At 34.5% G+C, this 12106-nt stretch overlaps 1 protein-coding gene across 1 annotated transcript in view; it reads right to left on the minus strand.

The window, feature by feature from the left end:
- ABCC9 (ATP binding cassette subfamily C member 9) overlaps window positions 1–12106 on the minus strand; it is a 139546-nt gene that overhangs the window by 104372 nt on the left and 23068 nt on the right. Inside the window, exons 7-12 of the mRNA XM_007967878.3 lie at window positions 11413–11655; window positions 8796–8990; window positions 6717–6869; window positions 6041–6196; window positions 3630–3764; window positions 1673–1835 (exon numbers count right to left, since the gene is read on the minus strand). Of these exons, the coding sequence (XP_007966069.2) occupies window positions 1673–1835; window positions 3630–3764; window positions 6041–6196; window positions 6717–6869; window positions 8796–8990; window positions 11413–11655 (1045 nt within the window). The remainder of the gene's footprint in view (window positions 1–1672; window positions 1836–3629; window positions 3765–6040; window positions 6197–6716; window positions 6870–8795; window positions 8991–11412; window positions 11656–12106) is intronic.

Raw genomic sequence — 12106 nt, forward strand, 5'->3', positions numbered from 1 at the left:
AGAGAAGGATGTATATTGAAGGGGTCACCAACTTAGAGTAGTACAATATAAGCAAGTGAATCTTGATCATCCTGTCTTCTAGCATTTTGACATGGTGTTAGTGGTGCATTGCTGGACGATAAAACTCCTTCCAACTTTACGTCTAATGCATCAAGCGTTAGGATTAGAATAAAAGAGTTATATAAGCCAAATATTCTCTCTAAATCTATTTCACAAAAGAAATGTTTATAATCTTTAAACTCTAAAGGAGTTTATAATTCAAGAGGAAACAATATATAAACTTCCCAAATTTTAATTTGCTAAAGGTCTTGGGAGCAACAGAGATGAGCAAAACTGACACATAAATCAAATCAAATATCAGTGGGAGTAGTTTTGCTAAGTTTGTGTAAATTATACTAACATAAACCCTGTTATTCATGAGAATACTCAGAGTCATACTTTGAGGGAAAAGAAAGCAATATTTTTGAAACAGTTGCTTTTACAAGTTAGAGTTGAAGATGAAAGAACTCTGTATTTTGAAATTCTTGAAAATATATTGGAACAAAGGGTTTTCTGTGAATGAAGTTGGGCTTCCATCACCTGAAAATGATATATTTTTTTCTCCTCAGTTTTCAAAAATGGCTGTATTTTCTTGACAATTTTCAAGAAAATATCAAATCATAAGCTCCCAAGGAGACAAGCTAAAAAGCTGCAAATATTTTTAACCCTTTTCCTGTTTAGAAAATAAAAAAGCGTAGCTCACTGCCAGTACTCATTTAGTTTTACATAAACACACTCTCTGAGGCTGAAGCAAATCTGATTGATTTTTAATGTGAAAATAAAATGTAAAAACTGTTCTTGGAGTTATTTCTAAACAGAACTAACAAGAGAATTGTCACAATCATCTGAATCATCTATTTAGGAAAAAATCGGATTCATCAAATGAATCTTCGGCCAAAGCTGTTCGAGAAAGATGTTAACATCACACATAAGAATGCTATGTTTTCTAGGATTTGACATTTTTAGTGATTGAGAGAGTTACTATATTTTGTAAATGGAAACACCACTACTAAAAACAGAATGCTACAAATAGAATGATGTCTTTTGTTTCCAAAGTCGATATCCTAGAGTGATGCAAAATCATAATAAAAGCAAGATGTTTTGTGGCAAAGTTTTCTCGGCATAAAAGCTGCAGCCACAAGCGCTACCTGTGAGTATTCTGAGACAAATGCAAAAAGAGTTAAAGAATCTTTGGGGACAAGAAGATCAATCATAATGTAGTCAAATCAATTTCAGTAAACACATTTTTACTGAAAACCAACTATTTATCCTAACTGAACTGATACAAGGGTTTTAATCACAGTTACCATTATCATCACCATCTTCATTTTACTGATGAAGAAAACCAAGGATTTCAGTTTGTAGAGTAACATAGTCAAGGGCACACTAGTTGTGAGGAATCAAATTCAGGTCTACTTGACTCTAAACCTGTGCTTACTTTGGTCTTTAATTTAAATGTAAACAGATAGCCTTGTGTGGCTGGCAGCTATTGGACAGCACACATTTAGAAAATAAATAGGTGTCGTTGAAGAACTAGAATGTTTCACTGATCACAATCTAAACTGAACAGACTGTTGGTTATTCTGGTTGCCCTTAATTAAAGTCGCCTGTTCTTACAGCAACAGCAACTTACTGGAGAGTGATGTATAAAGTGCAAAGGTTTTGAGACTAGACAGTTCTTTCATTCTTGTTTCCTCCACGCTTTTGCAGAAAATGTGTTCCCAGGCATACAATTTTAGAAGTTTGATGCCTTTCAATATTTCATTTGTTTTCTTCAGTCTCTCAGTGGAATAATCCTATAAAACAAAGGAAGAAAAATAATACTAGTTGCATCCAAGTGAATCAGAAAGGCAGGACCATGTAATGGACGGGGATTGAGGAGATCTTGATTTCTGACTGGTCATGTCACTCACTAATTAGGTTGTGAAATTCCCAGGAGAAGCAGTTAAGCACTTTGTGCTTCATGACATAAAGAGTTTAGTGAGATGGCCTCAACATTTCTTTCCACCTAAAAACGTGTATGTCTCTGTTGCTGTGGTTTACATAAAAGCTAAAAACAGTTTTCTAAAGTTTCACATGATTTCCTTGAATCATGTCTGCAGATAATATAGACATAAATTTAAATAACTAATAAGGTGACTTATAATGACTCCTAACATCTAACTTATTTTCTTCTCCAGTCAACTCTATCACTCATACTTACAGGAAGAAAAATAATAAATTTAAGAAAAGTTAGTGGGCTTCTTATTTGAAAATATGAGGGTACAGTGTTATGTGCATTCATATTTCATCTTCATAATTCAGTTATTGAAACTAAGCCTATTATCTTAGCTATCAAGAGATTTCCACATACTTCTTTGTAAGCTCTTGGTTAAGGCCTAATTTAGATTCACTTATAACTTGCAATAATTGTAGAGAGATTTGTAGCAGATACAAAAGCTTCAATTTAGCCAGATGTTTTCTGCTTCCTTTATCACCAGGTTATACTAGAATTACTAACAAAGTACAATGTGACTAATTAACTATCAAAGGGGGCAGTAGAGTGGTCAAAAGACAGATAAGAGAAAGCAAAAGTAGCAAACAGCCTGGTTTTTGTTCAACGCTTTGTCTTTACAGGGTCTTAAATGCCTGTCAAATGATTGTTCAATGAGTAAATGATTATGGTATGAATAGCTAAACGAAAGACAGATGTTTAGGACTCATCACGTCTCTCTTAAGCTGCTCTTCCACACCTTTCTGTATTTGTGTGCTGGAGTAAAAAGGATAGATGGCTCAGATGGAAATAATGAGTAACCTACCTAAAGTAGCAGAAAAACAAGTGATAAAAACCGCTTGCGTGACATGCAACTCGCTTGTCACAGTAGAAACACGAACTTGAGAAACAATCCCGTCAGTGGCAGCATCTCTACATTTTATGCCTGATTTACAGACAGCCTGGCTCATATTTAATCAAACTTTATTTGTAAACATGCTGTCAACAATTTTATTATTTGCAAATATTTCCCTATAAACAGCAAATTCATGCTCAAATAAAATGATTTCATGGAAAATTGAAGCCAGAAATGGTCAGTAACTGGGCTTTTTCTTACTTGCCAAGTTGACCAGAAACATATTCAGCAAGAGCAGCTGCCACTGAAACATGTCAGTGTGACCCCATAGATCTTCACATGGTTTGAGTCTACCCTAGGGAAGAATAATTTCAGAAGCAGCAAACTTGATGCTTCCCTTGTGCCTTGATCCATTTCTTGCATGTCAATAACCGACATTCAGTAGCCTCAAAGTACGCTTAAGAGGATTCTTTAGACAAGTGATCTAAGAAGACTGAAAGCCTTATCACCTCATGGTACTTTAAAACATCAGGAACTGTAATTCTAGTATTTCGAGTCTACAATCATCAAGTTTTGAATTTCCAATCCACTTTTAAGAATTGTTTTTGCAACATGGAAAATACACATTTGCTGCCGAAGAACTGAAGTGAAATATAATTGTTTCCAAATTATCTTGAGTGGCAAGTATTAATTTCCTACATTATAAAATTAAAACAGCATTTCTCGATTTTTGTATTTAAATTTCCAAAAGATGTTACTTACGAGTGTACTTTTCTGAGCCTCTGCCAACTTTGTAGCAATAAAGTACTGAATTGGCGCAAGGAGCACAATGACAGCTGCACCAACCAATGCACTTGATCCAAGTAAATTATAGAGCAGAATCACGCCCATTATGATCTAGAGAGAAAAACACATGGAAAAGGGAAAATGAATGGGGGTGTAGGAGCCATTGCATGAAAGGAAATAATTTTTAGTGTAAATGTAGTATTTCTTGATTATTATATTAAGCTTATTTGGAAGTCAACGGTATTAAGGTTCTCCAGAGGGACAGAATTAACCATCAAGTCAACCCAACTGTGACAGTTGGGTTTTACTCTGATTTATTTGGGGAAGGCTAAGTGCTAGGAATGTATTTTTAGTACGATAATCTGTACAACTGATGTCAAACCAATTTATTGCATGAAGTTGCAAAGTGATCCCATGACGCTTTTGAGCTTCTAGTCTTCAAATTTTTAAAAGGGCATAAATTTTTTCTTGAAAATGCTGTCACCCACCATAAATTTGACATTCTATATTCTCTTGGAATTGTACTAGCTTTTCAAGGCTGAGAGGATGAAAAATAGCGGGCAGCATCATGTGAGTAGAGGATGGTTGTCCGTGGACTAAAAGAGAATGAGCTGAGCTCCTCAACTCCTTATGACTCCAGACGTCACTTACTGACAAGAAGACTGGGGATAACTAAAACTATTAAAAAGCTAAAGTTGGTGCCCTGTCTTAATATACTTCTCTTTCTCCAAACCAAGGGCAAAACCATTCAGACCTATCTTCTCTGGTTTGCTATTGTCTTCTTTTTCCTTTAAAACTCAGAATTTACCCCTGCTTTCCTATCCTCTCTCTCTCTGATTTATCACAGCTCAAAACATCAATTAATGAACTGTATCCATGCAGTTCAAGTATATAATTTATGCCTATATGCTAACAGTAATAGCTTAATAGCAGCTTTCTGGGGGCAATGACACGTTTACTGCCTAGCTAATTAGGTAGTTTGGGAAATCCAATAAAAACAAAAAATTCCTTAAGGTCACCCATGATGCAGTCGTTCAGAGATTTTTGGTGCACTTGAAATTATACCACCTAGGCAGCTACCTAATCCACCTTCATATAAGTACATTTTGATAAAATGAGACAAAGTACATCTTAAATCCTACTTTGTGCCAAGCACTGTGCATACTACACACTTTTATTTGCCTTGGTTTTCTATTAAAAAATGAAAAGGCAAACAATAAGTTAAAAACTAGGATCTTCTTTATTACTTTATGCACTTTAATAAATGTGAGACACAGGGACTTAGATGACAAATTGTATCAAATAAGATCTAGTGCTTGAGCTTCATCTACAGAATGCAACACTTGAGATAATTAAAAATGTCCAGCTTATACAGAGGAAAAAACTGAGTATATTACTTTTCTTCTCTTTTCTTTCCTTTTTTTTTTTGAGATGGATTCTCGCTCTGTTGCCCAGGCTAGAGTGCAATGGCGCAATTTCGACTCACTGCAACCTCCGCCTCCCAGGTTCAAGCGATTCTCCTGCCTCAGCCTCCCGAGTAGCTGGGATTACAGGCATGCGCCACCACGTCCAGCTAATTTTTGGTATTTTTAGTAGAGACGGGGTTTCTCCATGTTGCTCAGGCTGGTCTTGAACCTTAGGTGATCCTCCCACCTCGGCCTCCCAAAGTGCTGGGATTACAGGCGTGAGCCACTGCACCCGGCCTAAAACCCGAGTATATTTCTTTTGCCATTTTTAGCCAATTAGGGGAAGAAGAAAACATGTGTCTTTAAGTAAAATGTTATTTTACATAGGAAATAGCTAAATAGCACTACAGTTTGTCACTATTCCTACCATTTTATACAGTTTGACATTTTGCAATATACTAAGTATTGAAACTATGGGATTGATTAAAGCAATTGCTCTCGTTTAGAAATGATACAAGAGAGCTTGCCAAAATAAAAGGGGTCAAACCATGGCTCTGTGACTTACATGAATCGAGGCGATAATACTAACAACTAACAATTACTGGATGCCCAGGAAATGCTGGGCACTACGCTAGATGTTATAGACCTATTAACCTATTTAACCTTGACAATTATCACAACGTTACAAGAAAGATACTATTATTATTCTCATTTACAGTTAAGAAAACTAGGGCTTTGAGGAGTTAAGCCCTTGTGTAAATGAGGGGCAGGGCAGATATTTGAACCCAAGCAGTATAATTTCAAATTTCTCTTTCTTAACCTATGCTATAACGTTTCTGAGTCTCAGCTTCCTTTTCTATAAAAGTGTGTAATATTTGCACATTCAAAAACTAGCCACCTTTTAAGGAGCTAAATACGTTACTGTTCTTTTTGTTTTATTTCCTCTGCAAACAAAAATCATACTTATATTGATCTACCTACCTGAACAGGCATAGCCCATAGATTGGGACACAGGAACAAAAACCACATGAGTTGATTAGTTTCAATGGCAACTAAGTTGTTGATCTGTCCCAGAGTCATCTCCCCCATGGATAAGTTAGACGTAGAGAGCCTAAGGATTTTGTTATAAATCATGGCCTACCAAAAAAAAAAAAAAAAAAAAAAAAAAAAAAGAGTACATAAAGTTCTACATTTAAAATTGACACTATGATTATTTTCATTGAAAATAAATAACAAACATTTAATTTTTTTTTGAAAAAAAAAAGAAAAATTCTATAAGGTCATCTTCTTAAATCAACCACTACAGTTATTTCTATTTCAGTATACTTATTTCAACAAAATACAGACTTATTTTTTTCTAGTGATATAGTAAAAATATGCATTAAACTTTAAGCATAAGCTCTAGAACAAACAGAAAAAGGTAAGTAAATGTAAGACTTCAAAATATTTTTCTTCACATTGTTTTAAAATTATTTTTAATTCAACAGGTTTATTAATTAGTGCTGTTTCTATCATTACGTAGATCATAGAAACGTTGTTGTTGTAATACCAAAGTGAAAATGGAATGAAGAAACAAAACTGAAGCTATTATTATTCTTATCACTGAACGGTGTATAGCATTCTTAGGAAACAAATAGTATTCACAGCCTTTACATACCAGCAGAGCTCCACGGAGGTTAATGCCAGTCTCTATGGTTACATAATAGGAAGCCTGCAAAAATGTCCTTTGCAGAATAAGAGCCAAGAAGAGAAGAACTGCTAGAACATAAGCGTTTTCAAGAAATTCCTTTGATGAGAGGGTTTCTGAAATCTTGTCCCCAAAGAAAAAATGTGACAAATTAAAACTCGTCTTTTCATAGACCAGGTGTACAGTTTGCATTTACTACAAGATGCATAATATTTAAATATAAAAATTCAATGTTTGTATAATACAGCAGTGAAATACAATGCAAACCAGTGAAATACAATACAAATCCATAAAATCCCTGATTAATGAGTGACGGAAATGCCTAATTGCAGGAAAAAAAGGTAAAATGTATTTTAAAAAATTAGAATGCATTTCCTGCAAAGGTATATCCAACTTTAGTAAAATGGTAAGCAGTAAATTAAAAGGCAAGTTAGTTTACACTCTAATTTGGAAGTAGAAGCTACAAAATTGAGAGCTGGTCAGCAAGACCAATGGAACAAATATACAATTTTGGTAGCCTTATTAGTTTAAAATAATTCTACTCAGTTGCCTTTTTCTGATTTTCAGATATCTTAATTTATACTAATAAAATAAATAGCAAGTTGTAAAATAGGTAATTTGTCTATATCACCCATGCAACACTACCAGTAACAAAACATGACTTACAAAATTTTGTTTTAGTAGGAATATGACTGAATTCAGCCTAAGGATATCCAAAATTTATTTTTGTTTGTAACAATAGCATATGGTAACTTGTTTGTTAGAAAAGAAGGGGGATAACATTTGACTAAGTACATTATATCAGTTTGGACACTCTTTATTTTCTATGATTTAGACCTAGTAGAATTTTACTTCTGCTCCCTTCCTCTTTTTTCATGGGAATATATACAAATGTACAAGTCCTATTCCTTCTCAGCAAAACATCTGACTGATATGTGCAAGGGAGAAGGGTGATGGATAAACTCTGTGGAATTTAGATATCTGTATGTAATTAGGCTAGTAGAGACAAAACATCACCAAAGTGTATTCAGTGGTGAAAATATCTGGTTCATTTCAATTATAATTGAACACTAATGTGCGCAAGGATCTGGGCTAAGTATCGTGAACACAAATATGAATGGCTCACCGTAATTGTTTCATAAGCTTACAACCTAGGTAGATAAGCATGTGTCTAAGTAATAGGCTTCAGTAAATGCCAACATAAAGTAAAGAGTGTGTTAAGGGACTGTCAACGGGGGTCATATTCCAACTAGGACGATCAGAAAAGGCCTCACTGAAGAGGCAACATTTAATGTCAGTTCTCATATTGCATAACATTTTAATAGGTGATGGAAAGACGGCAGGAAATCACACTGAGAGAATAGAAAAGGAAAATGGATTCATCTGGCGATAGTTTCTATTTGTGGAACTACGAAAATCAATACTTATCTTAGAAAGAAACTAGGAAGTTCACAATGCAGTCTTTATTAAAAATAGAAAATAAAAATTATATATTTATGATAGTAAACACATAGTATTTTATACTATTAGCCCCAATATAATAACATAATATCTAATAAAATATCACAATGTGACTTGCCCTGATCATTGTGAAACAGGGTGGTGGTTTTTATTATATAAGAAAAGAGAAATGTACAATATTATAAATCACATTTCTAGTGTTATTGGTCATAGGCCTCTAAAGAAGTGACTCAGCCACCTCTCATGTAAAAAAAATCTTTAAAGGATTGCTATAAAGATTAAATAAAACAATCAATGCGCAATTTCTACACAAAGTTTCTGGCACACAGTGAGTGCTTGTTAAATGTTTACAGGCTCTGAATCTGAGAAATAATTTTGTTGGGCAGATTCACCCAATGAATAAATACATAAGCACGTGATTTTTCTCTAAAAGGAAAATTACTGTTTTCTTTCCTTTAAAAAGCATTCAATTCTCTGAAAAAAAAAAAAGCCTATTTGAACAACTCATAAAACTGCATTAATAAAAAGTGACAATTACAATGAAATCCACCAATAATATGTTTCCTTTGAAAAGCACCAGGAACTTACTCCAGTTGTGTTGTTTGTCCTATTCTGGGTTTCATTCACACGCTGAACTATTCCAGAAATACAAAGAGGTCCAGCAAAACCCAGTAAGTCAGCCAGATAGCGGAATGTGCTACTAAGTAGAATTGGTCGCCCAAAAGCTCTGTACATTGCAAGCCATATAGATGGAGTCCGATTTGGATGATCTGCAACTTTTTTCTGGAAAAAAAAAAAAAAAAAAAAAAAAAACAGATGTAACAAAATAAAACTGCTTAGAGCAGTAACTAATCTCAAGTATGAAATTCCTTCTTATACTTCAACAATACTTTAAGGGTTTAAAAATTGATGTTAATGTGTGCCTTTCAGCACAGCATGCATAGTTCTGTATCCTTGCCTTCTATGCAAATAGTAGCTACTGAATGCATTTTAATAAAACAGAGAGAATGAGAAGTAAATAAGACAGTTTTTCTAAGACTGTATTATTTTAGTTATCAAAGGATGACACAGGATCCTTAAAGCCTAATTCATTTTCACTTTTCTTTGATTTGGTAAATGTATATTTGTCACAAAAATTGCCAAATAACATTACATAGCAAGCAAAAGAGTAAAGCACAAAGATCAAGGTTACAGGCAGACTGGCCAAGATTTCTGGAGTTACTAGATCACCATAGGTTTGCCTATCCAATGATTGCAAACTAAACAAAACAGATTATCCCAACTTCAAGTTGTTTCTTCTCCATGGTATTTCTTATCTCCCTGAATGGTAGTCAATACTTTAAAAAATTATGGTAGACTTGTGTTTCCTAGATATTCCTCAAAGAAATGCAAAATGAAGAACAGCATTTATACTTGAGTCAACTCGGCTTCACATAGCTACAGTTGTTTGTTGTAAATACAATTTTAAGACCTGAGCAATCATCATAAAACTTAGGGAGGAGGTAGATAAAGTTTTTTCACCATGACAAGGAATTCAACTCACTGGAGTAGAGTTCAATTATGTTCCCAATGCAACCCCCTGTTAAAATAAATGATTTGTTTTCCAAAGTTTATGTAGACATTAACACACCAAGTTCAAGCTAATCTCTCTTGTAAAGGGAACTCAGAAAAATTAAGCTATGCTTAGGAAAGACTGCAAACATCTTTACTTTAGCAGTTTTAAAAATTTTATGCAATACTTTTCCCAGAGGTGAAACCAGAGAAATGACTCAGATTCATTTGTTGTAACCTTTTCCTGCCATTTAATTTCATAACACATATTCCTGACACAAAACGGAGATTATTTTCATCATTTACCATAAATGCTTTGTTGATCTTGATTGAGAACAGCCAAAAACTTGTGAGCTGTTTTACCATACTCTATTTCCTTCCAGTGTGGTTGAGAATCCTAATATTTTAGATGGCAATGATATTTGCAGATGATTGCAATAGAAAACACACCTATCACTGTGGGCAGCATGCATGACTATTTCGAATGATAAAAGACAAAATGAAAATACCCAAAGACTCTCATCTTTAAATTTTTTAAAACAACAATGAATACTTAGGAAAAGTGCCAGAGGAAGCCAATTTTGGCAGTCATATAGGATGATAAGATGGAAGAGGCAGACAATGTCCTTTTATTTAATTTAGTCTCCCATTTTGAACTATGGAAGCTAAATTTTAGTCAGTAATTAATATGAGGCTTTAAATTTCTTAAAATTGATTATTAGTTGGTATCTATTTTACCTCTTTATATAACAAACTTATGCTTGTGAAAAGACAATAACAAAAATTTCATGAGTTATTAATATTATATGGTAATGGATTAGTTATACATGATCATTGAACTTAATTCTTACTTTCCACTTGGTGACATGTCCCAGAGAAAAGATAGTACTCACTCTATCCTTCCTCATGTATTAATTGAGCAAGTAATAAAAGTATACTTCATTGGTTCTTCCAGTATTCCAGCCCCAATTAACATGATTCAAAAGTACAGAGGAAAACAGATGAAGGAAATCTGCTTTGCCTTTACCATAGATATGATTTAAGCCTTATGTCATCTTATTTTTTATTTTTTATTTTATTTAATTATTTTTTTAGGCAGAGTTTCACTCTTATTGCCCAGGCTGGAGTGCAATGGTGCGATCTCGGCTTGCCACAATTTCCACCTCCCAGGTTCAAGCAATTCTCTTGCCTCAGCCTCCCAAGTAGCTAGAATTACAGGCATGCGCCACCATGCCCGGCTAATTTTTGTATTTTTAGTAGAGATGGGGTTTCTCCATGTTGGTCAGGCTTGTCTCGAACTCCTGACCTCAGGTGATCCACCCACCTCGGCCTCCTAAAGTGTTGGGATTACTGGCGTGAGCCATTGTGCCTGGCCTAAACTTTGTGTCTTTATATATATATGTGTGTGTATATATATGTCTGTATATATATATGTGTGTATATATGTATGTGTATATATGTATGTATATATGTGTATACATGTATGTGTGTGTGTGTGTGTGTGTATATATATTTTTGAGATGGAGTCTTGCTCTGTCGCCCAGGCTGGACTGCAGTAGCCCAATCTCGGCTCACTGCAAGCTCTGCCTCCTGGGTTCATGCCAATAGGACCATTCTCTGTAATTAAGCACATAGAAGACAGATGCTAAATTACCTTTTGTTCTTCATATGCATCTTTCAGGCAAACATAATTTGTTACTGCTCTCATTGCTATTGGCAATTTTCCAATTGCCTTCAGATCAATAGGCTTTTTATGAGCAGTTATAATAAGTGTGTTCATCCACCAGTATGTTGCTTTTGACAGCAAATTCACAAATGGTTGAAGAAATCTCACTCCCAGATCCTGGAGGTCTTCCGGAGGCTTTACTTTCTGAGGATTCATGAAGAATACGTATCTCTGTGGCAAGAAAAATTCCACAGTATAACAATTAGTCCAATTATTTTCCACACATTAACAGTAAAATTTCAACCTTTTCTACATTTTCGTTTGACCAAAATTTATATTTTAAAGCCTCCTTCCATCCCTTTCTGAAATATTCTTTGAGATATTTCCTTCTGTTGTGACTAGATTAACTAGTTAATGCCAGAATTTTGCATGTAATCCTCTTGGGGTCAATTCTGAAAGAGCAGTTAACCTTTTAAAAGATAGTTTTTACTAAGAGTTAGTGTTTCATGATATCCTATGATAGGGTCAGCCAAATGAAGGTTTTTACATCGTTTAGATTTTAAAATGTGTTAACACCATTATTGAGTCTCTTGATCTATGGTTTCCTGATGTTAACTGACTACTCTCCACATTCATTGCAGCATCTATCTTTCCACTCACCGATCAAGTTCAAAGTTCTCTG

This window comes from Chlorocebus sabaeus, chromosome 11 (assembly GCF_047675955.1).
Source record: "Chlorocebus sabaeus isolate Y175 chromosome 11, mChlSab1.0.hap1, whole genome shotgun sequence".
Taxonomy (NCBI): domain Eukaryota; kingdom Metazoa; phylum Chordata; class Mammalia; order Primates; family Cercopithecidae; genus Chlorocebus; species Chlorocebus sabaeus.